The sequence below is a fragment of the Ostrinia furnacalis genome, unplaced genomic scaffold (genome assembly GCF_004193835.3).
Source record: "Ostrinia furnacalis isolate ACB-3 unplaced genomic scaffold, ASM419383v2 OfSCF7060, whole genome shotgun sequence".
In the NCBI taxonomy this organism is placed as follows: Eukaryota; Metazoa; Arthropoda; class Insecta; order Lepidoptera; family Crambidae; genus Ostrinia; species Ostrinia furnacalis.
The window spans coordinates 120,273-142,422 of record NW_021137299.1 but is presented as its reverse complement, the minus strand read 5'-3'; the positions used below and the strand labels follow the sequence as shown (position 1 = coordinate 142,422).

Below are 22,150 nucleotides of genomic sequence, written 5' to 3'. Positions count from 1 at the left end.
AATTTGTTACCGCACCTGACACTCACCTTGACCCCGTGCCCTTGGGAGGTCGTTGTCCCAAACTGACAAAATATTGGTAGTTATTTGTAATCTCTCATTAGGCGCGCGCGCAGCTTTCTTTCCCATAAATCTAAAATACTATTAGGAAGTATAAATTGCCGAATGAATGAACCTCACACGATGTTTTTTGTATTTATCGTTATAAGTATTAGAGAAAAGGGTTTGGTAAAGATGCAACCACACTGAAGACATCCAAATATTTTTAGTGGGTCAGAAATTTTTTTTTTTAACTTAAAACCTTCAGTAATATTGTTACGGAATGTTGCTTAATGTTACTAATGTGTTAAATCACGTTTGTGAATACGAGCTATAAGTCTCAATTTATGGTATTCTAATCTCAGACTGTTGTCTTCTTCTCCGCACTAGTCCATTAATTTATTGTCCCGAAACAGTGGTAGGGTTAATACTGCGTCGTGTTTTTACACGTGCTGTTGAAAGCCTACTTGCAAAAATATAATGAGTTTTATGACTTTTTTTATGAAAGTTGTTGCTTTCATCATCATCATCATCATTTCAGCCATAGGACGTCCACTGCTGAACATAGGCCTCCCCCAAATGCTTTCCATGTTGATCGATTGGTAGCGGCCTGCGTCCAGCGCTTCCCTGCTACCTTTACGATGTCGTCGGTTCACCTTGTAGGTGGACGTCCCACGCTGCGTTTTCCAGTACGCGGTTGTTGCTTTGAAAGTCTAAAAAGTGATAAGTTAACGATAACTTGCTCTACAAGAAAATGGTTCCTTGTAGATGTACCACAACGGTTAATAGTCGCGAGCAGTGGCAGTGTAACAAGGATGGCTCGGGGCATAAATTGTACTTTTGACAGTTAATGATACATTATTACGAAATGGCTCGTTAAAGAGTTATGTTGCTCCGATTTCGTGACGTTTATATGAGCTTCAATTAAATAAATTAGACGCTCGTTAAACATATCTGTTATTATTAGACATTTCTTTAGGTAATTTGTATTGTTATGATGTAATCAACTATTTCAGGCTGCTAATTAAGTTCTATGTTCGATAAAAATGTGTAAGTAACGGTTTTTACGAAAATAATACGAGTAAAAATACAGACTTGTAAAGTGTTAATAATACACATTATTTTCGTCTCAATTATTAAGATAATTTACGCGGAAACACGCCTACGTTTCAGTAACATAATTATCACACAAAATTGGCCTGTCAGTGTTCAATTCATTATATTACGTCCTTATACTCTTTCGTAATCTGTGCTCCGTGAAAACGCGACAAAAACTGACTGAAAGACTCGAGAGAGGTTTTATTTTTATATTCCGTGATACTTAATTCTACGATATCGGTTAATATTCTCAAGTGGTGTAAAGAGCATCATAATTATTATCTTACTCGTAGATATGGTCACAGAATATTTATAACCAGCTATAAAAACAAATTAATTGATGTGCCCCGCCACAATTCGTCCTTTGGCCATTAATATTGAGTTACGTGCGCAGGCGCGCGTTAAAATTGATTTTAACGACGGGACACGACTTTTACCGGAGATGGTCGATCCTAAGGAAACATTAATATTAATCACCACTCATTTAGTGATTTCTAAATATTTTGTATACCTTGTTGCTTATCTTAACATCTTTGAAGATGCTATAAATTAGTTTTCTCTCCGTCTCCGTTCTTCTCTCGTTACACTCAAAACGAGATTTTTACGTAATCATAATTTCAAACACGAATGTTTTGATATTGGATTGATAGCCGGGTGTTTTTTACTTTGCGAGTAAAAAATATGAGGGTAGATTTATTTAATTCTACCTCACATTACGGGGCGCCAAATACTCGCTGCTCCAGTCGATTTGCGACCGCGGTCGGTGTAATAAGTAGACCGTCAGCGTAACCCCAAAAAAAATGTCGTGTAAATTGATAATTATTATTAATATCTTATATATCTTACATGTTAATCAGCGTCTATATTTTCTCTTCAACAAAGTGACGGGTGTTGTTAAAAGAACCTAAATAACTATAATTTCAAAGCACGTGTGAAAAAAACAACTTGATTAGGTATCTATTCCATTTGAGAATGTTTTTATCAAAGATTGCGTACCAGCTTGAAATCAAAGATTGCACGAGTGGTGTTAAATGTGAAGTAGGTAGGTACCTACCCGATTTTCATAGATGAAATATCAAAGGTACACCTACACATAACGTTTAAGTACCAGAAAAGCAGGAGACACGAAAACTGTGCTTATTATTTTCAGTTAAAATATTTTGTCTCTCCTGGGTCCTATTCGTCTGGATCTTATACATAATGTTGTGGTTAGACACCCCTCACTCACCCTTAACCAATTTAAAACTCTTTTTGTGATATCTCCACCATTTGTAGAAGGTAATATATTAATACCATACTATTATTTCCAGATGCTTGTGTCCTGGTGAGCGGCATGGGCCAGGCGGGCAGCCAGCCTGCGCCGGCGCCGACACAGCGCGCGCGCCGGGCACACACGCTGCCCCACGAGCCGCCGCGACACGCGCCCAAGGTAACCACGACCTTATTACTTACTGCATAAAGTTCAAGATGCTGTGTCCTGGTGAGCGGCATGGGCCAAGTGGGCAGCCAGCCTGCGCCGGCGCACACGCTGCCCCACAAGCCGCCGCGACACGCGCCCAAGGTAACCACGACTTTATTACTTACAGCGTAAAGTTGAAATTGACGTGGCTTCTGTTCCGTGCGCACACGCTGCCCCACGATCCGCCGCGACACGCGCCCAAGGTAACCACGACTTTATTACTTAAAACGTAAAGTTCAAAAACAAATTGGTAAAATGTTAAATGTATTTCTCTTTCTGAATCGACCACCAGTGCCAGCCTAGCCAACGTGTGGAGCTTATGTTCCATGAGAGTTACATTTAATTTTTTATTCCTTTAAACCTGTAGACAATGCCAACGAATTATTGCTACTGCAAGAAAGCTTTATTAATAGGTACCTATGTACATGAATCTCGAAAAATTGTAAGAAAAAAATATTTTTTAGATTATATATCCTAGATTTTTTATCTGTTTTGCATCTCGACGTTTCTAAAGGCTCTCATTATTGCTCATGCTGTTTAGTTAAGCTTACACAAGTAATACGAGCATAAATGGTCGAAATAACTCAAGAAATATTTTCTACTTTTGACTGACTAAAATTATTCAATTTAACGTCTATGCAATGCAAAATGGTTTCTGACATATACGTAAACTTTACCACTTTTCTTTAAAAACAACCATCCGCTTCCAGGTCCTGCCGTCGCTGCCGGAGTCGCCGCGCCTGCGCAGCACCGACAACGGCGCCATCCTGCAGTCCGGCGGCACCATCAGCGGCCGCCGACCCGCCTCCACGTTGCACGACACCTCCAGGGTCCCCCATGGACATGTGGTCAGTAACCATTTATCACTTCTTAAATGTAATTTTAAGAATCCTTGCTACACAGTAGCAGGGGAACTTAGAGATACAGCTGCCAAAGACACCCAACCAGTGACCTGTTTGTAATTCCACTGCTGTTACTCCTGTGGTAGTAACGACGCCGCTCCACCTCCACGCTACAAGATGCCTCCAGGCTCCCCCATGGAAATGTGGTCGGTAAACCATGTAACACTTCGTCTGTGTAATACCACCACTGATACCCCTGTGTAGCTAGGATCAGGTACAACTGCCCAAGACACACAACCTGTGACCTTAAGTTAGCGATAATAAGCTTAGGTTTTATTAGACAGTCGATGAAGCACATTATGTCGTGCCCTGCGTGCTCAAACAACTGCAAGATTTAATGAATGTTACTGACAACGCCACTCATGTAGCGGAGTTTTGGGCTGACACTGTATAGGTTTGTTGTCGACACGACAAGAAAAAGTGACCTGTATTAAATCCCACCACTGCTACTCCTGTAGCGATACCGCCCCATCTCCACGCTGCAAGATGCCTCCAGGGCTCAGGGAATCTCACTCAGAACATCACAATCTAGAGAGTGCACCTCTCTAAACACTGGATCACAGAAACGTTTTTATTAGAATAGAAAAATAGAGCAGTTATAGGGCCTAAGCACTCATTCTATAAAAACAAGGTTTTAGTTTGTATACTTCTTTTTTTCCAGCACTCCAACATAATGTACCGCTCCCGGTCGGCGGGCGCGCCGGGCGAGGCCAGCGAGCAGCGCGCCCGCGAGCGCGACCCGCTGCACCGCTCGCACACCAACCTCGACCTCAGGCACAACGACAGTAAGTGCATTATTGCTCACCACCTTCTTAGACTCTTCTTGTTTAGTATGCTAAGTGAGCTGCCACACTGGACAATTTTCCGAGGCGAAGAAGTCGCGAGACGCGACGTGTTCGCTGCGTCGCCGCTACGCTTTGAAAGCGCTTGTAAACCGCCAGTGTGTTAAGGCCCTAAGACTTCCCTGTGTGCCTGTACTTACAAAGATCGTTATACAGTCGTAATCAGAAGAGACACCTTTCTTTTTCAGGTAGCAGTAGTTTAAATAAAAGGTTTGGATCAGAACCTGATCTGCGAATCGAAGAAGAACAGCAAAAGCCCAAATGTAATAAACATTTCAGAAAAAAATATCGAGCACCACCTCCTCCTACCCATGATGTAAGTATTCTAATAACAACTATTTAAACAACTATCTAAAACCCAATAATATTGACACGATTGTTGTTTATTTCAGAACTGCGAGGGTTCATCGCCAGATTCCAGCGAAGGGAACGCGAGAGCAGAACCCCAAAGGAAACTAAGGCTTTTCAAAACTAGAAACGAAACCAAAAAACTGAACGGACACTTAGATAGTAAACCAGCCTTCAGAACTAGTAGTACAGAGTACAGATCGCTAGACTATAATGAGAACCAAACCTTTGAAAGAAGATACAGATCGCCGTGCAAAGACAAAGAGCAGCATTACAAGTACCCGGACAACAAGGATATGGTGCAGAGTTCCGCGTCTCTGAAAAGAGAGGAACGAATATTGCAAACGAAACAAGACTACAGAAAAACAAGGACAGATAGAGTCAGCGGGTGTAGAGCGAAAACATCCAAGACAAATGAGCAGAGTGAGGCGTGGAAGACACCACTTCTAAACAGGAATTTCAGATATTCCGAAAGATTCAAGAAGGAAGACAGTGAGCAGCCCTCACTGAGGAGAGAAAAGACATTCGACAACACTTTACACGTGAGTGAGAAAGAGAGCGAGTCTCCCAGAGCCATACATGAAAACAGAATCAAAGCCATAGGCGAGCAACTGAAAGGAAGTCATCTCAGCCCGTTAGCGGACAACAAGCCTTTGAGAAAATCTCTTCCTTCACTATTAATGAAGAATAATGAAGAAAAAGATGAATTCCAAGCTGAACTTAAAAAGGCAACAAGTAGGATAAGAAACGAATTAGGCGGTAAAATTAATATTAGTGAAAACAAAACTAGTCAAAACGATAAACCGAGCGCGCAGAAACCAAACCCAACGAAATTAGCAGTCCAGAGCAAAGTCAAAGAGTCTAGTCTTAAACCGAGCAATGTTATCAAACCAGAAACAAAATCAGCAATCAGCAGACGGCCTCTGGCCCGAACGAATGAAGTCAAACCTAAGACAGCCATCCCACAGAAAACTACTCCTAATGCGAAGAGTAATGCAATAGTTAGTAAATCAAAGTTTACCGGCAAAGAGAATGGCCGGACGATACCGGACAGGGGACAAGCTTCTGGCAAAGAATCTACACCTGAACATTCGCCGACTAGGAAAAAGGATATTGCGACTAGCCAAACTGCACCAGAAAAGTGAGTAAATCTTGCAATAATGCTTCAAGAATTTTGTACTAACTCTTCAGAAGTGTACTTCTGCCCCTATCCAAAAGTGTGATAACGTTACAGCTTTAATGCGTCTCGACTTCCAGAACTTTTAGAAGTTCATAAGGCGCCATAAGTTAACTTGATGCATTTTCATCATCATCATCATCATCATTTCAGCCACAGGACGTCCACTGCTGAACATAGGCCTCCCCCAATGACTTCCACATCGCACGGTTGGTAGCGGCCTGCATCCAGCGCCTGCATCTTATGCATCTTAGTCTATACCTATTTAACAAATAAAAAAATATTCTTGCAGACAAAAATCAGCGCCATCAAAGCAATTCTACTTCGGCATGATCGAGAGCAAGCAGACGGCGCCGCGCGACCACCTGAAGGATTTCCCCGGGCTCGGCAGCCCTATCATCGAGGAGATCAGCAACTTCCACCTCATAGAGAAGAAGCTGCTCGGTTACCACGACGAAGACGCCGAGTTCGACAAGTTCAACGCCAAGCTGAAGGAGGACTGCAAGACTAAGAACTGTGAGTCATTTTGGTAACTGATATGAATCAAAGCTACGGTTCAAACAGCGGCGTAACGTAACTATAGGGTGGCAGGGCTGGCAAAATGCCACGGGCCCCCGACCTAAGGGGCCCCCCAGCCCGAGACCCTAATCTCACTCCCCAATAACCCTAGAGTTATTTTATTTTTCTTGGCGTATTATCTAGACACGCCAAGTGCCCCATGTATATGTAGAATTTGCCACGGGCCTCGGATGGTATAGTTACGCCACTGGGTGCAAATGTAACTCTGATCATGATTCAAGTAAATATCATAAGAGTAGCTAGGTAATGGCAGAAATATCAGCAACATCATTTCAGCCAAATGACGTCCACTGCCTGACAAAGGACTCCTCAAAGAATTTCCACAACGACCGGTCCAGCACTGCCCCCTTCAAAGTACTTCCAGCGACTTTCACCAGATCGTCGTTCCACCTAGTGGAAGGCCTGTCCACTGCTACTGCTACGCCTTCATTAGTAGACCGTCAAAAACTCTGGAAAAAACCCAATAATTTGTAACATAAAAGTAACACCTCAAAAGCCATTAAAGTGTTTCGAATCATAATTATTTTTTGCAGTATCATCAGAATCGGCGCTATCCTCAGACGGGTCTGAGGGCTCGGGCTCCGAGGGCTCGCTGGGCATCGCGCTGCGGCTGCGGCCCACGCTGCCCAAGAAGCAGCCCTCCATGCCGCGCTTCTCGCCCGCGGCCGCCTGGAGGCAGCTCGCCTCGCTCGACGCGCACCTGGCTTCTGGTGAGTGTAGGACGGGGCTCGGGCTCCTGGCTCGCTGGGCACCGCAACCCGCTGCCCAAGAAAGCTTCTCGCCCGCGGCCGCCTGGAGGCAGCTCGCCTCGCTTGACCGCACGCACCTGGCTTCTGGTGAGTGTAGGACGGGGCTCGGGCTCCTGGCTCGCTGGGCACCGCAACCCGCTGCCCAAGAAAGCTTCTCGCCCGCGGCCGCCTGGAGGCAGCTCGCCTCGCTTGACCGCACGCACCTGGCTTCTGGTGAGTGTAGGACGGGGCTCGGGCTCCTGGCTCGCTGGGCACCGCAACCCGCTGCCCAAGAAAGCTTCTCGCCCGCGGCCGCCTGGAGGCAGCTCGCCTCGCTCGACGCGCACCTGGCTTCTGGTGAGTGCAGGACGGGGCAGCTCGGGCTCCGGGCTCGCTGGGCATCGCGCTGCGGCTGCGGCCCACGCTGCCCAAGATGCAGCCCTCCATGCCGCGCTTTTTTTTTTATGTGACAAGAGGTAAACGAGCAGACGGATCACCTGATGGTAAGCAATTGCCGTCGTCCATGTACACCCGCAACATCAGTGAAGTCACAAGTGCGCTGCCAACCTTTTAAATCCCTTTCCCCCCAATTGGGCCTCCGGTACCCTCACTCACTCGGCGAAGTTTCTGTGAGGCCGTGGTATCACTCCGGTCGAGCCGGCCCATTCATGCCGAAGCGTGGCTCTCCCACGGTCAGCTTCTCGCCCGCGGCCGCCTAGAGGCAGCTCGCCTCGCTCGACGCGCACCTGGCTTCCGGTGAGTGCAGGACGGGGCTCGGGCTCCTGGCTCGCTGGGCATCGCGCTGCGGCTGCGGCCCACGCTGCCCAAGAAGCAGCCGTCCATGCCGCGCTTCTCGCCCGCGGCCGCCTGGAGGCAGCTCGCCTCGCTCGACGCGCACCTGGCTTCCGGTGAGTGCAGGATTTGACCGCAATCGCACCTTGTGTTACGTGAGATGCAGTCTAGGATGGTACATATCTGCCCTGTAAGTGCCTTTCACTCTCGCCTTAAAAAAGCCCGGATTATAGTGTTTGGGAAAGACAGCAGCAGGCAGCGAATTCCAGTTCCTAGCTGTTCGCATTATAAAAGAGTTATCGAAACTTTTAATGCGAGCTAGTCGAATGTCGACAATGTAGGGATGATATCCATAATATTGATTGAATTTTATATTTGACCCAGAAACGCAGCCACTGGCGGTGGAAACCAAGATGTCAGCGGACATATCAGCGGAATCATCGCCGCGATCGGAGCAGTCGGCCGACAAGTCGGGCGACTCCGGTATCTCGGGCGACCACGCGCACAGCGACCATCGCGTCGACTCGCCAAGACATCACGTGAGTTCTGGTGCCACTAACATCTTCTAAATTCAGATCCGAATAGATCACCTATGGATAAGATCACCTAGGTGATTCAAGTGGAATTCATAACCAGGGATGATCAAAGGACACCAAAGTGTTGCCTGGAGTCCACTTTGATCACTTGGGTGATCAAATCCAGATGATCAAAGTGGAATAAATGATTAAAATTACCTATTTACTTCGAATTACGTAAACGAAATGCAGGAAGGTTGTTCTTGTATCAACCTACACAATCAATGTTCCTATAATATGAGGCAACTATTGTCCCCAACAGTATAATATACGAGTATGAGTGTCGGATTACTGCCAATTCAAAGATTGTTAGTTTGAACTTCGTCGTCCTTTGAACCACTCTATTTAGCTTAGTTTAAACTAGTGACCCGCCCTAGCTTCGCACGAGTGCTACATACAAACCTTCCTCTTGAATCACTCTATCTATTAAAAAAACCGCAACAAAATCCATTGAGTAGTTTTAAAGATCTAAGCATACATGGGGACAGACAGCGGAAAGTGACTTTCTTTGCTATGTAGTGATGAATTATTAAAAAAAAAATGCAACCTTAATTGTATTATAAATAGATTAATTGTCCTGCATAAATGAACACAAATTGCTAAAATTCTGTATTTAAAATATCCAAACCTGTCAGACCCAGGAGTCATCTCCCGCTGCATGGACGCCCCAACAAGACCTGGGCGACAGCAGTTCGGACGGGGCGGGCGGCGTTGCGCTGCACGTGGGCGGGCCCCGCGTGGCCACCTACAGCCCCGGCGCGCAGCCCTTCAGCCTCTCCCTGCCCCGGGACGGACAGGACAGGGTGAGAACAGTCAGCACCTGTCGGGACGTTAGGGGACTGGTTTGAACTGCTTTTGGGGTTGCACCTGTTATGGCGCAAGAGCGAGAAATAGGCCGAGACGTGTGTGAACACCATCTTTGTTACTTTATCCTTCCTCTACCCGTGCGTCGTTCATACTTCAGTGTGCGATCTAGCGCTTCGTCTCGGTCAATTTTCCGCATGTACTTGCGCCATTCGATTTTTGGTGGAAAAGTTTCGCGTATTTTAACATCGTCATTGACTATTAGCTCTGTAATAGAAGTTGCAAAAATTAAAGTTTACTTCTGTTTGTTGATCACCATCTAACAGGTATTTATCCCAAAATCAGTGGTTTCGAAATAGTAATAATATTGGTTGGTTTGTGTCGGTTAAGAAACTCATCGCGGTAACTAATATCTAACAAACTACTCACCTAACCTCCCGATCATACCGTAGCTGAGGAGGAGTAAAGGTGTCATTTCTACTAACCTTTTAACATACTATTTTGTTCAATTTCAACTAACAAACCTGCTGTTAAGCACTTTTATTACATACTCACTTATTGGCTTGGTGGTGCTTTGCTTTTGGTTCTATATTCTGTATCTGTAAGCATATTCCTTTATTATGATGCTTTATAATTTCGTTTTAATACCTCTGCCTATACGTATATCAAGGTATCTTTTCCTTTCCTATTCATTACTGTTAAGACTTCGCAATTTTGATCAGAAGAATTTCCAATTTTACCCACAATGCGGAAAAATCTTGGCTTGCATCTCATTCTCCCCCGTTTTACTACTATTCAATCCAATTTCAATTCATCACGTTACTCAAACTTATTTACCTGTATTTTCTTGCTATTTTTTTATTTTATTCAATCCATGATTTTCTCTATCCTTACCATAACAGACCTTTATTCCTCGTCAGCTCCCTATAAGAACAGCTCGAGCCCCCCATAGTTTAAAGGGATGTCGTGCTTCTACGAATGCTTTCAGGGCAAGCCCTTGCAGCAAGGCTTCAACAGCCTTCAGAAGCTGCGGAAGTCGGTGTCGGGAGCTTTGGGCGCGGCCTTGGGCTCCCGAAGGTTCGACCTGGAGCACGAGCCGATGCTTCAGGAGCCTGAACAAAACTGGTTCTTGACGAAGTCAGCGCCGAACTCGCTGAGTAATCCACTGCTGTTCCAGCAGCCAAGGGCTAAGGGTTCTACTGAGGAAGACATTAAAGAAGAATCAATTGCACCTTCCGAGAAGGTAAAGATTTATTTTAGTTGCACGAGACTCAAATGATTAAGTATATAAATTTTTTGACTATACTACTTAAAAGCAAATAATTAATCAATAAATACGAGTATTAGCATTATAAATAGAAGTCAATATTCGCAAAAAGTTGACCACAAAATAATAAAAATTGTGCCTGAACATCATACTGATGTTTATTAATTACTGCGATACTCACTCACAATGTTAGGTATTATATCCGAGGATGATGTCATTTATAATGGCCATACTTATCTCTATTTTTTAATACCCTGATAATGCCATTTCGTCCAACAGGTACTTAGTTGATATCTTTGCGGATTTTATTTTAACTATAGACAGTTATTTTGTTCGACGTAACGCAGCGTGCTACGTCCAACCACATACATGGTGGTACTACCATCTGGGCGATGTTGAAATCATTGGTAGAGGCCTATGTTCAGCAGTGGACGTCCTTCTTGAAATGATGATAATGATGATTTTGTTCTAACATTGTTTTTTTTTCTATTTTTTATGGAGAACAAGGCAGGTATTTGACCGCAATCGCACCTGATGTCAAGTGAGATGCTGTCTAGGATGGTTTTTCCTAATATCGCTATATTACCCAGGACGACATGGCGGCGTGGCGGCCCAGCAACTCGTACCTGTCGTGGGGCGGCCACGTGATGTACCTGCCGCCCGCGCCCGCCGCGCCCGACCAGCCGCTCTCCATGCTCGCCATCGACCGGCCTGTCAGGTGAGCCTCATATTCTTTTGCCTGTCACATAGCATGCCACATGCTGTACCTAGCCACCCACATAATAGGAAGCTCGTAAAGCCATCTTGTAAACATTTGGGAGAAATCCCAATTAATTGATATAGTCCAAAAAATTGCAGCTGAAGTGAAGAGTGGCCATCTGTCAGATAAATCTACGAAAGGTGAATTCTTCAATAGAAACCACTTCTCGGCAAATGTTGCCAGAACGCTCACCTTTTCGATAAACCGAAGATTTCAAAAGCATAGCTAGCAAGGGTGAACAAATAAGGCGGGAGAGCTCTGCGATGATTTAATGGTTGAGGCAATATAGTTTCTTCTATTTTTACCATTTCGCTACAAAAATCGCGTAAAACTTTTATTGATGTTCATCTTCAAAATCCACTTACCGTAAGGCAAAGCAGGAGAACACTTCATCCAAGCTGTTATTTCCCTCTCAGGAGCAAGTCGAGCGGCTGCCTGGAGGCGGCGGCCCGCGCCGCGCGCGCCGCTCTCGCCAGCGAGATGCGAGAGCGCGAGCGCTCCGCCTCGCCCGAGCTGGCGCGAGCGCTGCCCGCACGCGTCGAGCCCGTTAGCGTGAGTACTGAATATTTTAGTTTATCACACAGAATGATACAATTAAAGCCTGGTCCGTGAGCACGTAGCTGAGCTCGCACACTCACTGCGGGCGCGTGTCGCACAGTCGCGACAGCAATATAATTACGCGCGAGCGATAAGGATGGGTAGCTTGGGGTCATTGGACAAAATTCTACGTGCTCACGGACCAGGCTTTAACAACAATGTTAACAGCAGTGTTGTGTTCCGGCAGTTAGAGGTAAGATAGCCAGTTCCTCTGTAGTTGAGATTTCCGGGTGTAGCTCGCTTCCACCTTCGGCCTGATTCATCACTTACCATCAGGTGGGATAGAGGTCAAGAGCTTCCCCGTTGGGGATAAAAAAAATATTCACGTGTTTGAGTGTAAGTGCAGTGCATATGTTGTTATGTTAAATTGGTTACATGCATGGTATCAATTACAATCTTAAGCAATTATAGGTAATGCTCCTGGACTATTTTAAAATAATAAAGTTTTAAGTTTGACGTGAGCCGGGCTAGGGAGTCTCAGTGACTTGATCCACTTTTAACTTGGTCCACGGGCCAAGTCGCTGGTTTGAATTTTTAAATACTTTTCCTTTCAGTGACTGGGACCAAGTTAAAAGTGGAAAAAGTCACTGGAAGACTCTAGGATACGCGCTATGATACAATCTTATCGATGATTTTAGACGTCGAATGTATGGGCTTATCGCGTAAAATCGATTAAATGTCTCATTATATACCGCTGACGCTATATTTCTGCTTACAACTTCACTATTTTATTGCAAAAGTTAGCTAGATCTAAAGTCTAACAGAGTCTACTTTAAACACAAAAATAAAACCAACATTTCAACTTTTTCAAACGTAGATCATGTCTGCCACGGATATTAAAAACAATTTTGTTATAACTATATTCCTTATGATACTTTTATTAACATACAATAAGAAATCAGGTTTTGTACACTTCCTTGAATTTTATAGCAGATTTCAATAGTCGATAAAGCTTAAATTATGGATGAACTATCTATTCTAATGGATTTATTATGTTAATTGGATGCGTTAAAGATATGCTTTAGTTAGGCATTTTTTATATTGCAACATAAAGTCTAGCTGAGTAACCGAGCAGTGTATCAGTCACCTATAGCATCATCTAGTTAAATAAAATTTATTTTCATTTTTCCAACTACTGCCAAAATAGCCCCATGAGCTTCAAATAATACTGTGTGAATGCTTGTGCTTATCACAAATTTAATATACCTAATTGTATCTAGCGGGATCGAACCCATAACCGCTTTTTTGGTCTACCAGGCGAGACTGCAGGAAATAAACTATTGCGGCTGAGAACATACAATGTTAAATCAATTTGCATAAAATGAAATATTGTAGAGACTCAAAGACAACTGTTTTTCCTTCAGTCACCTGTAAATCAAAGGATAATTTGCTTGTAAATGTCAAGATCGTTCCGCTCTTTAATATTTCAATAGGTCAAAAATATAGATTGTATCCAATCAATCATGGTGCAAATGTTAACGTAAAATATGTTTGTTGTATGATAATATCTATCGTCCTTGAAAATTTGGAGTACTTCCTATACTTCTATGGTATACTTATTATTTTGTTCTCAAAAATATAATCTTTATTTTTGTAATCTATCAACAGCTTTACATGGAAATGGAAAGGATATAGATCCATATCTTTGTACTTGTCCATAATCTTCTGATTAATCTGAAAATGCATTAAGCCTTAGTTAATATCTAAAATCTATTAAATGATGTCAATTTTTCTCTACCAGGCCATCAGTAGTAACTTAACATATTATGTAATAAGATGAATGCAGATGCTAATCTGCGGCGTAGTTACAAACATCACTCCTCTCTTCTGAGTTGCGCAAACGCAGCGCGGGATTAACGTCTTTTGTTTAGTTAATCTGATTTATTATGTCTTATAGCGTAATGTCTTTACAAATTGAATCGTTTCAAGGCCGTCCTCTAGTAATACTGTGTGTTTAATGGTATCGTTAAGGCGGCTTTTATCTTGAAACTAGCTTTAACACATTGCGACTTGGTGTAGCGCTTTTTTAGCGCTTCGGACGTGCGACATCATCTATCTATACAAATTGTAAGCGTGTCTTAGAACAAAAACGCTCGTTTGGCGAGTTGCAAAAAAGCAATTATTGTTGTTATGGGGTTTAATTAATAAAGCGCCATGATTATTTATTTCAACTTGCTTGTTTATTGCAATCTTACACATGCAAAATATAAATTACAACGGAGCACATCAAAACAAAACTTTTCAGTCGGCCATTTTTCCACAGAGAGTGACCATAGACTTTGAGCTAGCTTTTTAAACTCTAAACCATAAATAAATGTTTAGTGTTGTCATTACTCAACACTCTTCCTCAACATAAACATTTATTTACATATTCATACAGTCCCAAACCTTCAATTAAACTATAGAATACATTTTTACTTAAAGGCTTAGTTAAGATATCAGCTAACTGATTTTTAGAATTAACATAAACAATATTTATCAAATTTTCTTCAACCTTTTGTTTAACAAAATTAAATTTTACATCAATATGCTTTAATCGCTTTATATCACAACCTTTCAACGATTTAATTGTACTCTGGTTGTCTTCAAAAATAGTTACAGTTGGAACATCTACATTTAGGTCATTTAGTAATTTAATCATGAAACAAGCTTCCATTACAGATTCACACAAACTAACATACTCAGCTTCAGTTGTACTAAGTGCAACACTACTTTGCTTTTTAGATTTCCATACAACAGTATTGTTATAAACTTTAAATAAATATCCAGATGTTGACTTTCGATCATTATCTCTAGCAAAATCAGCATCTGCATATCCAACAAGTGGTTCACTTAAGTCATTTTTAGTATAAAGTAATACAAAGTTAATTGTCTTTTTAACATATCTCAATAATCTCTTTAAAGCACGCCACAGTTGTAACAATTGAAGGCACTCGAGCTCGTCTCTTTGTTGTTTTCATTAAACTTTTTCTTCTTTTCTTCCTCTGCGAGAAGTCTTTCCATGACTGTGCTCAGTTTCAGGTCTCCCATTGTCTCTAATGCGGTGACTACGCCCTCGTAGCTTTTTGGCATAGATAAAAGTATGTAGTTAATTTTTTCCTCGTCTGACAAAACTGATTCTGCCTCCTCCAACTGAGTGCAGATTTCTTGAATTTTGGTAAAATGTTCTTTCAGTGGTTTGCTCTCTAGATACTTTATTTCGTTCAGCTGTCTTCTCAAAAACAATTTTCCTCTTGTACTTTTTTCTTTGAAGTTTTCCTCTAAGTTTTTGTACATTTTAAATGCACTTTCTTGGCGTACATATTGAAGATGACTATCAGCCACTGCGCTAATTATTAGAGCCTGTGCCCTTGCTTCGAGGCTCTTATTTTCGGCTTTCTTGGAGAAATTTTCGTCAATCACAGCGCCCAGGCAATTTGCCTCATTTAGCATACTTTTCATTCTAAAAGCCCAATTCGAAAATCCTTCCCCATTGAATTGTGCAATGTTATATCTGTTGTCTTTCGAACACGACATGATGACGATGATATTCGTAGATGTAATTTTCGGTACCATAAACCTTTCCAACAATGTCCTCCACTCGTGGATGCGATTGAACTTAATTTCTTGTGACAAATTCTTCTGGGCCCATAACTATTGTTGTTATGGGGTTTAATTAATAAAGCGCCATGATTATTTATTTCAACTTGCTTGTTTATTGCAATCTTACACATGCAAAATATAAATTACAACGGAGCACATCAAAACAAAACTTTTCAGTCGGCCATTTTTTCACAGAGAGTGACCATAGACTTTGAGCTAGCTTTTTAAACTCTAAACCATAAATAAATGTTTAGTGTTGTCATTACTCAACAGCAATTTATTAGGTCCAATGACTAATAACTGGGGACAGTTGAAGAAAAAGAGCTAAGATTCGGTACCAAGTATTCGCGGTTCTCTATGCTGTAGGTAAACTGACGTGTGCTGCAGGTGACAATGATGTAAGACCATCCAGCTTAGTTCAATCTGATAAACGAACATCAGCATTTAAGGAAACATTTACCTTTTCAATTCTCCCGTGTTTATCGTGTTTACTGTAAACTGCTTGACTACGCCTATTCGCTAAAACTGTTGTCAAGGATTTTATGCTCCAAATGTGCTTCGTTGATGGTGAAAATAATATATGTACTATCTACTCCTATTCAAGATCTTTGAAATCGAACCAGGAAGCATAAATATTAAAGAACATAGCTGATCTACTAAGATTTTTAAAATAAATCAAGATTGTTTATTTAAGTCGAAATAGGCGTCAAATTAATTAATTAAAATTAACGGCACGTTTAATTTATTGCATCGCAGACATCGATATTTTAATTGCAGCATATTTTAGTCACATGCCTAGTTATAAAATATTTTGCACGTAATATTACCTATATGGTGGAAGCGTGGAAGACAACGCCTTAATGGGTTGATGGTGTGTTGCATCATCAGTTCATCATATCGGTGCAAGTTTCGATAAAAACAATTGGATCTAACGCCATCAAAAAACTAAATTATGTCAATTGACTGATGACTTCGACAATCGAACAAACTTATTTCTATATTCTGGGTGTTTGGTGGGTCCCTCTACAAATTCGTCAACAACATCTATGTTATCTATGCGCTAGCTAGCGCATCCCATGGAATGACACGGGATGGCAGTGTCACGTACTAGACTGGCCCAGTGTGGGTCATAGTTCGGCAGTCTTGCATAGTTACTAGACTGTCTCGAATAATTTTTAGTACTACGCAAGCAATGTAAACTTTTTACACATATACCGTCGCTGCTGTCATCATTGCTGTCACGACGAGCAATGTGTTCTGTTTTTGGGCATATTGCTGCGACACTGGCCCCGCCCCCTTTTCACATCTGCCTTAAGTTTTTGTGATCTATGTGAAATAATGAGTCCCACTTCGAAGTCTTCAACATCACACATGCGCTCTACGTTATTATGACATCCAGTGGGTCATATTTGGCATTGTCGCATACTAGACTGGCATCCAGTGTGGGTCACAGTTTGACAGCGTCGCATACTAGACTGCAAATAATGACTCCCACTACTAAGTCCTCAACATCACACATGCGCTCTACGTTATTATGACATCCAGAGGGTCATATTTGGCATTGTCGCATACTAGACTGGCATCCAGTGTGGGTCACAGTTTAGCATTGTCGCATACTAGACTGGCATCCATTATGGGTCACAGTTCGGCAGTGTCGCATTCTAGACTGCTTGACGGATGGCGGCGCTCATTAGCGCTTCACAAGCGGTTCCCACGCCTGCGCACAATGCCTGGCGGTAGGCTTCCGCGTCTTTTGCACTAGCGTACACTTGGATATAAAAATATCAGGCACATTCAATACATTTTCGATGCGGTCATTACGAGAAGAGGTCATAACGAGTTGAAGCGCAAAGGGAGTTAAAAAGGAGGAGTAGACGAATGGTAATCCCAATTAATGGCAGTTGGAGGTAAAATAGTCAATTCCTCTACGGTTGAGGATTCCGGATAAATCTCGTTTGAACCTGTGGCCCGATTTGTTACTATCAATCAGGTGTAATGCAGGGCAAAAGAAATATAAGTACACATCTAACTCCCAAATTTTCAATGGCCAGAAACGTCCCTCAATTCATTTTGGGCCTAGTATTTAAACGGCCATTTTAATGACCGTATCCCAACTAATATTATAAATGCGAAAGTAACTCTGTCTGTCTGTCTGTCTGTCTGTTACGCTTTCCCGCTTAAACCTCGCAACCGATTTTGATGAAATTTGGCATAGAGATAGTTTGAGTCCCGGGAAAGAACATAGGATAGTTTTTATCCCGGTTTTTGAAACAGGGACGCGCGCGATAAAGTTTTTCTGTGACAGACAAAATTCCACGCGGGCGAAGCCGCGGGCGGAAAGCTAGTACACTATATTTATTGAAATTGAAATTTTTGAGTGTGACTGTACTCTGCCGGCGAGATTGATATCTTTGCCAAAAGAGAACGTTTCAGAACGTCCTTCTTATTTCATTTTGTTTTCGTTGCCTTCCGCGTGACACGTTATCTAATAACTGTAACAAAAATATTTCATTACAATAGATTTTTTACCCTTTTCTCGTCTACTACGCAAGTCATTGATAAACTTGTAGATGGCGGTTGTATAAATATAAATAGACGTACGAGTATATGCTTAATTTAACATTGAGGCCGAACCGAACGTTTTGAACCACTTTACAATCATAATATTAGCATTGTTCTAATCCAAATACTACATACCTTAAAAACAGCCTCGAAATTATTCGGCATTACAATCGATTAACGGCGTTTACGGCCAACATTGATCTATGGATCACGATCTACGCGCGAGCATCGATCCATTCGAATGCTGTATTAGTATTCCGTAATGGTTTGATTGTATGTCGTTTACATGCCACTAGTCATCCTAGCATTAGGTGAATAGGGTTGTCAGTTGGCTAAACTAGATTTTGCTTTAGACATAATAAAACATATACTTTTTGTGAAAGTCCGTACGTAAATATACCTAAATACAGTCTATAACTTTTGACTGATAGTGATTCCGTTTTTCAAAGAACACGTTGATATTTTAAAAACTTAATAAAAGAGATAAATCTTCCCTTCTTCAAAAATACACATAGATAATTTAATTTTGTCGACAACACTTTTCTATCGTCTCCTTTTAGTCCAGTCATTATAGTAAGTTCACCTCTGAATTCGAGATACCCAGCTGTAAGTCTGTAAATACGTGTATATTGACACCCTAAAAGTTGTCTCAAAACCTACATATGGTAGGGTGTAAGCAACTATTAAATTTCAAGGTCAACGGTCACAAAAATCGGTATTACGCGCTTTTTTTAGAAATATCTCATTTAAAACCGCTTAAGTTGACCTGAAGTGATGCAGGGACCGCGCGCTCTCCACCCTCTATCTCGAAAACAGTTCACCGTATAAAAAAATGTTTTGAACAAAATTTGTAGACAATTTTGTATTCTACAATATTGATAATAGATACAAATAGCAAAAAAACCCATAGGAAATGATATATTTCCAAAAAAAGCTATTTTTGTGACCTTTGACCTTAAAATTTAATAGTTGCTTACACCCTACCATATGTAGGTTTTGAGACAACTTTTAGGGTGTCAATATACAAGTATTTACAGACTTACAGCTGGGTATCTCGAATTCCGAGATTCTTACCTAATTTAAGCTTAACTGACTGGACTATTTTGGAGTAACAAACATACAAAAGTATTATATGACATCAAATTAAGAATATCTTTCTATACTGTAGACCTTTAAAAAAAATTAAAGAAATTATTCATTTAAAATAGAATTTAATGAAAACTCATTGCAATTTGACAACCCTGAGCGTGTTATGTCCAGTTCACATGATCTGTTTGCGGACTTGCGCCGGCGCAGCGACCTCATAACAGCACAACGACTACATTTGCATAAGTAGTTCTGTTTGCCCAACACCCTTTGTCTGCCTGATCCTGTTTCTAAAGTCAATAACTTCGCTAAAGAAGATTAAAATGTTAATAAAGATTTATGATTGTCACAGTAAAGAGTTTAGAACTGTCTTTCCGAATTTTCACCGAACCAAAAGCCGTCAGGTAGTAAAGTCAATCCCTCAAAAGCTTTATCGGAACGTGTAAAAGATAGCAACCAGTTTGCTCTACATTTTTTTAAAAATATTAGCAATTTGCAAATAAAAATTACTAATAATCTCGTAAACCCCTCATAGTAAGCTAAATATGCCTGTGTAACGAGTGCGTGTACCACAATAGTCGAGCGGCGGCGGGATTCGAACCCGCCTTCCTCGGATCACGAGTTAGCCAGTCCAACCCCTTCACCATTCGGCTATCGTGGCCTAAAATCAATATAGCAATAAAACACAAACAAGATAGACCCCAGATACCTACCTAATTAAAAACAAACTAAATTCGTCACACTGCAAACGTAATAAAACAAAAAATAAATAAAACAATTTTATTTCAAAAATATTTTTGTAACTTAAAATTAACCTATTAAAATAGTGTCAGGGGTCAAGTCATCACAATTAGCATTTTCTGGCATTTTAGATTTTTTGTCGATTACAGTGATTTATTCACAATCGACGGAATTTACTTCTGCAAAAAAGAACACCTGTAGTTTAGATTGTAAAAGAAAACACCAAGTGCGATGTCCGCCATCAATATTGTTAAATGGAACCATCTACCTAATGAAGCTTAAAATAATTATAAGATTGTCTAACTGCACTTGTAAGTCGTAAGTCCTTTTAAAGATATTTTATTAAACTTTAAATGTTTTCAGAAGATATTATGAGGAAAATAGCTCTATCGTCTCTCCTATCATCAAATATCTGATAGCAATTTTCCCCTAATTCCAAATTTGAGTAAATCCCATTTAAAACTTTGTCACGTACCTACATAGTCTCACAGATAGGTTGTATTAATAAGCCCATGTCGCAACGTCACAATTAGGCACTTTACAAAAGTTACAACATATTTAATTTATGACCCCAAAGTAAGTTTTGGACATTAACATTCAAGAGCCCTTTGGCTCTCATACATAAACATGAGCCGCACAACTATGTGTCGTCAACAAAAATACACAAACCCAAAAATAATACGAGTTTGGGAAAGTAAATTGATGTCATTGTGTTTTTCTGTGGACCAGCAACCTTAAAAAGTGTAAGTCAAAGTCAAAAGTCAAAGTCAAAATTTCTTGATTTGTTTAGACTAATAAATAGTTCTTACAAATCGTCATTTTGCTCTTAAGGAGCCTCTACATGTCTCATAATCTTTTTACCCTGCCAGTTCGAGACCAACATTTGGCAAGTGCTGGAGCCTTTTAGGAAACCAGTTACGTAGAAGTATAAAAAAAGGCTTTTAGGAAACTAGTTTCCTAACTTCGGTTTCCTTAACGGCCGAAGGGGCTGAGAAGAAGCGCCGCAACAAACTCAGTCACCACTGTCTGCCGGTTAATATAAATAAATAGAAAAAGCAGTAGTAGGTACATTTGATTCAGGAACAGTTCACTGAATTTACCACGCATTCTTGTATGATGTATCTTATAAGAATGGGTATACAAAATTGCGTGGCATATTAAACAAGGTAGTAACGTGCTAATATCTAGACTTACAAATTAAGATACTTAAATACTAGTAAAAATGACTCGCATTAATAAATTTGAATAACTTGGATTGACCAGTCCCTGAAAGCAGCGCCTGTTCACAGACATGACGAGTGAACCAGCCATCGCTTCACTCGACCATATTAGAGGGAATGTAACGACCCGCCTCACTACGCCACCACCCCAGAGACATTTTAGTGAGAATGACAATTCCAAGTTATCTCTTTAAAAAAAACTAATAATAAAGCTAAGTAACAGTCCAGATTGAGAAGCACATATTTTTAGTGATTCTTGTGGTTGTCATCACTATTAGGGTTAGCACCTAACTTAGTGCCTGAGGTATGGGAGAAGCACGGGAGATGTTTTATGACGGTCAACCGTCAACAAGTATTCAAATGTCCTTCAGATTTGTATGTTCTGTCACGTCATAATATTATGTTATGTCACTCCTACCGTGCCGCTTCCATACTACAGTCACTGACTCAGATAAGCGCTATATACTAATATTATAAATGCGAAAGTAACTCTGTCTGTCTTGCTTTCACGCTTAAACCACTGAACCGATTTTGATGAAATTTGGCATAGAGATAGTTTGAGTCCCGGGAAAGGACATAGGATAGTTTTATCCTGATTTTTGAAACAGGGACCCGCGCGATAAAGTTTTTCTGTGACAGACAAAATTCCACGTGGGCGAAGCCACGTGCGGAAAGCTAGTTACCTATAAAACAGAATTTTCATCGTCAGTAACAATTTTCTCTTGATCTTCAATTTGATAAAAGTTGACAATCTGTGATACTAACTGACAATTGTTTTTTAATTTACTGGCGCTAAAATAAGTAAATAACTGAATTAATTATTTTCAATTTCACCACAGTCCATCAAGCATTTCCATTCAACCGTCAAGCGGCAATGAGACCAAGGAAAGACATTCTACAAAAACTGTCCATAGTTTTCCTCGTAAAGAACTACGTTTTCCGCCTTCCCATAGAAGACAAATATTCAGTAGAATTATTTTCCAGAATGTAAAGTT

At 41.2% G+C, this 22,150-nt stretch overlaps 1 protein-coding gene across 1 annotated transcript in view; it reads left to right on the top strand.

Moving 5' to 3' along the window:
- The first annotated feature begins 2,448 nt into the window (after positions 1-2,448).
- The window catches only part of LOC114363327 (uncharacterized), a 44,413-nt gene continuing 24,711 nt past the window's right edge, over positions 2,449-22,150 (top strand). Inside the window, exons 1-12 of the mRNA XM_028319016.1 lie at positions 2,449-2,563; positions 3,304-3,441; positions 4,157-4,280; positions 4,526-4,653; positions 4,730-5,826; positions 6,155-6,378; positions 6,975-7,151; positions 8,346-8,500; positions 9,172-9,339; positions 10,329-10,583; positions 11,198-11,325; positions 11,784-11,919. Coding sequence (XP_028174817.1) covers positions 2,468-2,563; positions 3,304-3,441; positions 4,157-4,280; positions 4,526-4,653; positions 4,730-5,826; positions 6,155-6,378; positions 6,975-7,151; positions 8,346-8,500; positions 9,172-9,339; positions 10,329-10,583; positions 11,198-11,325; positions 11,784-11,919 — 2,826 coding nt within the window. The 5' untranslated portion in view covers positions 2,449-2,467. The remainder of the gene's footprint in view (positions 2,564-3,303; positions 3,442-4,156; positions 4,281-4,525; positions 4,654-4,729; positions 5,827-6,154; positions 6,379-6,974; positions 7,152-8,345; positions 8,501-9,171; positions 9,340-10,328; positions 10,584-11,197; positions 11,326-11,783; positions 11,920-22,150) is intronic.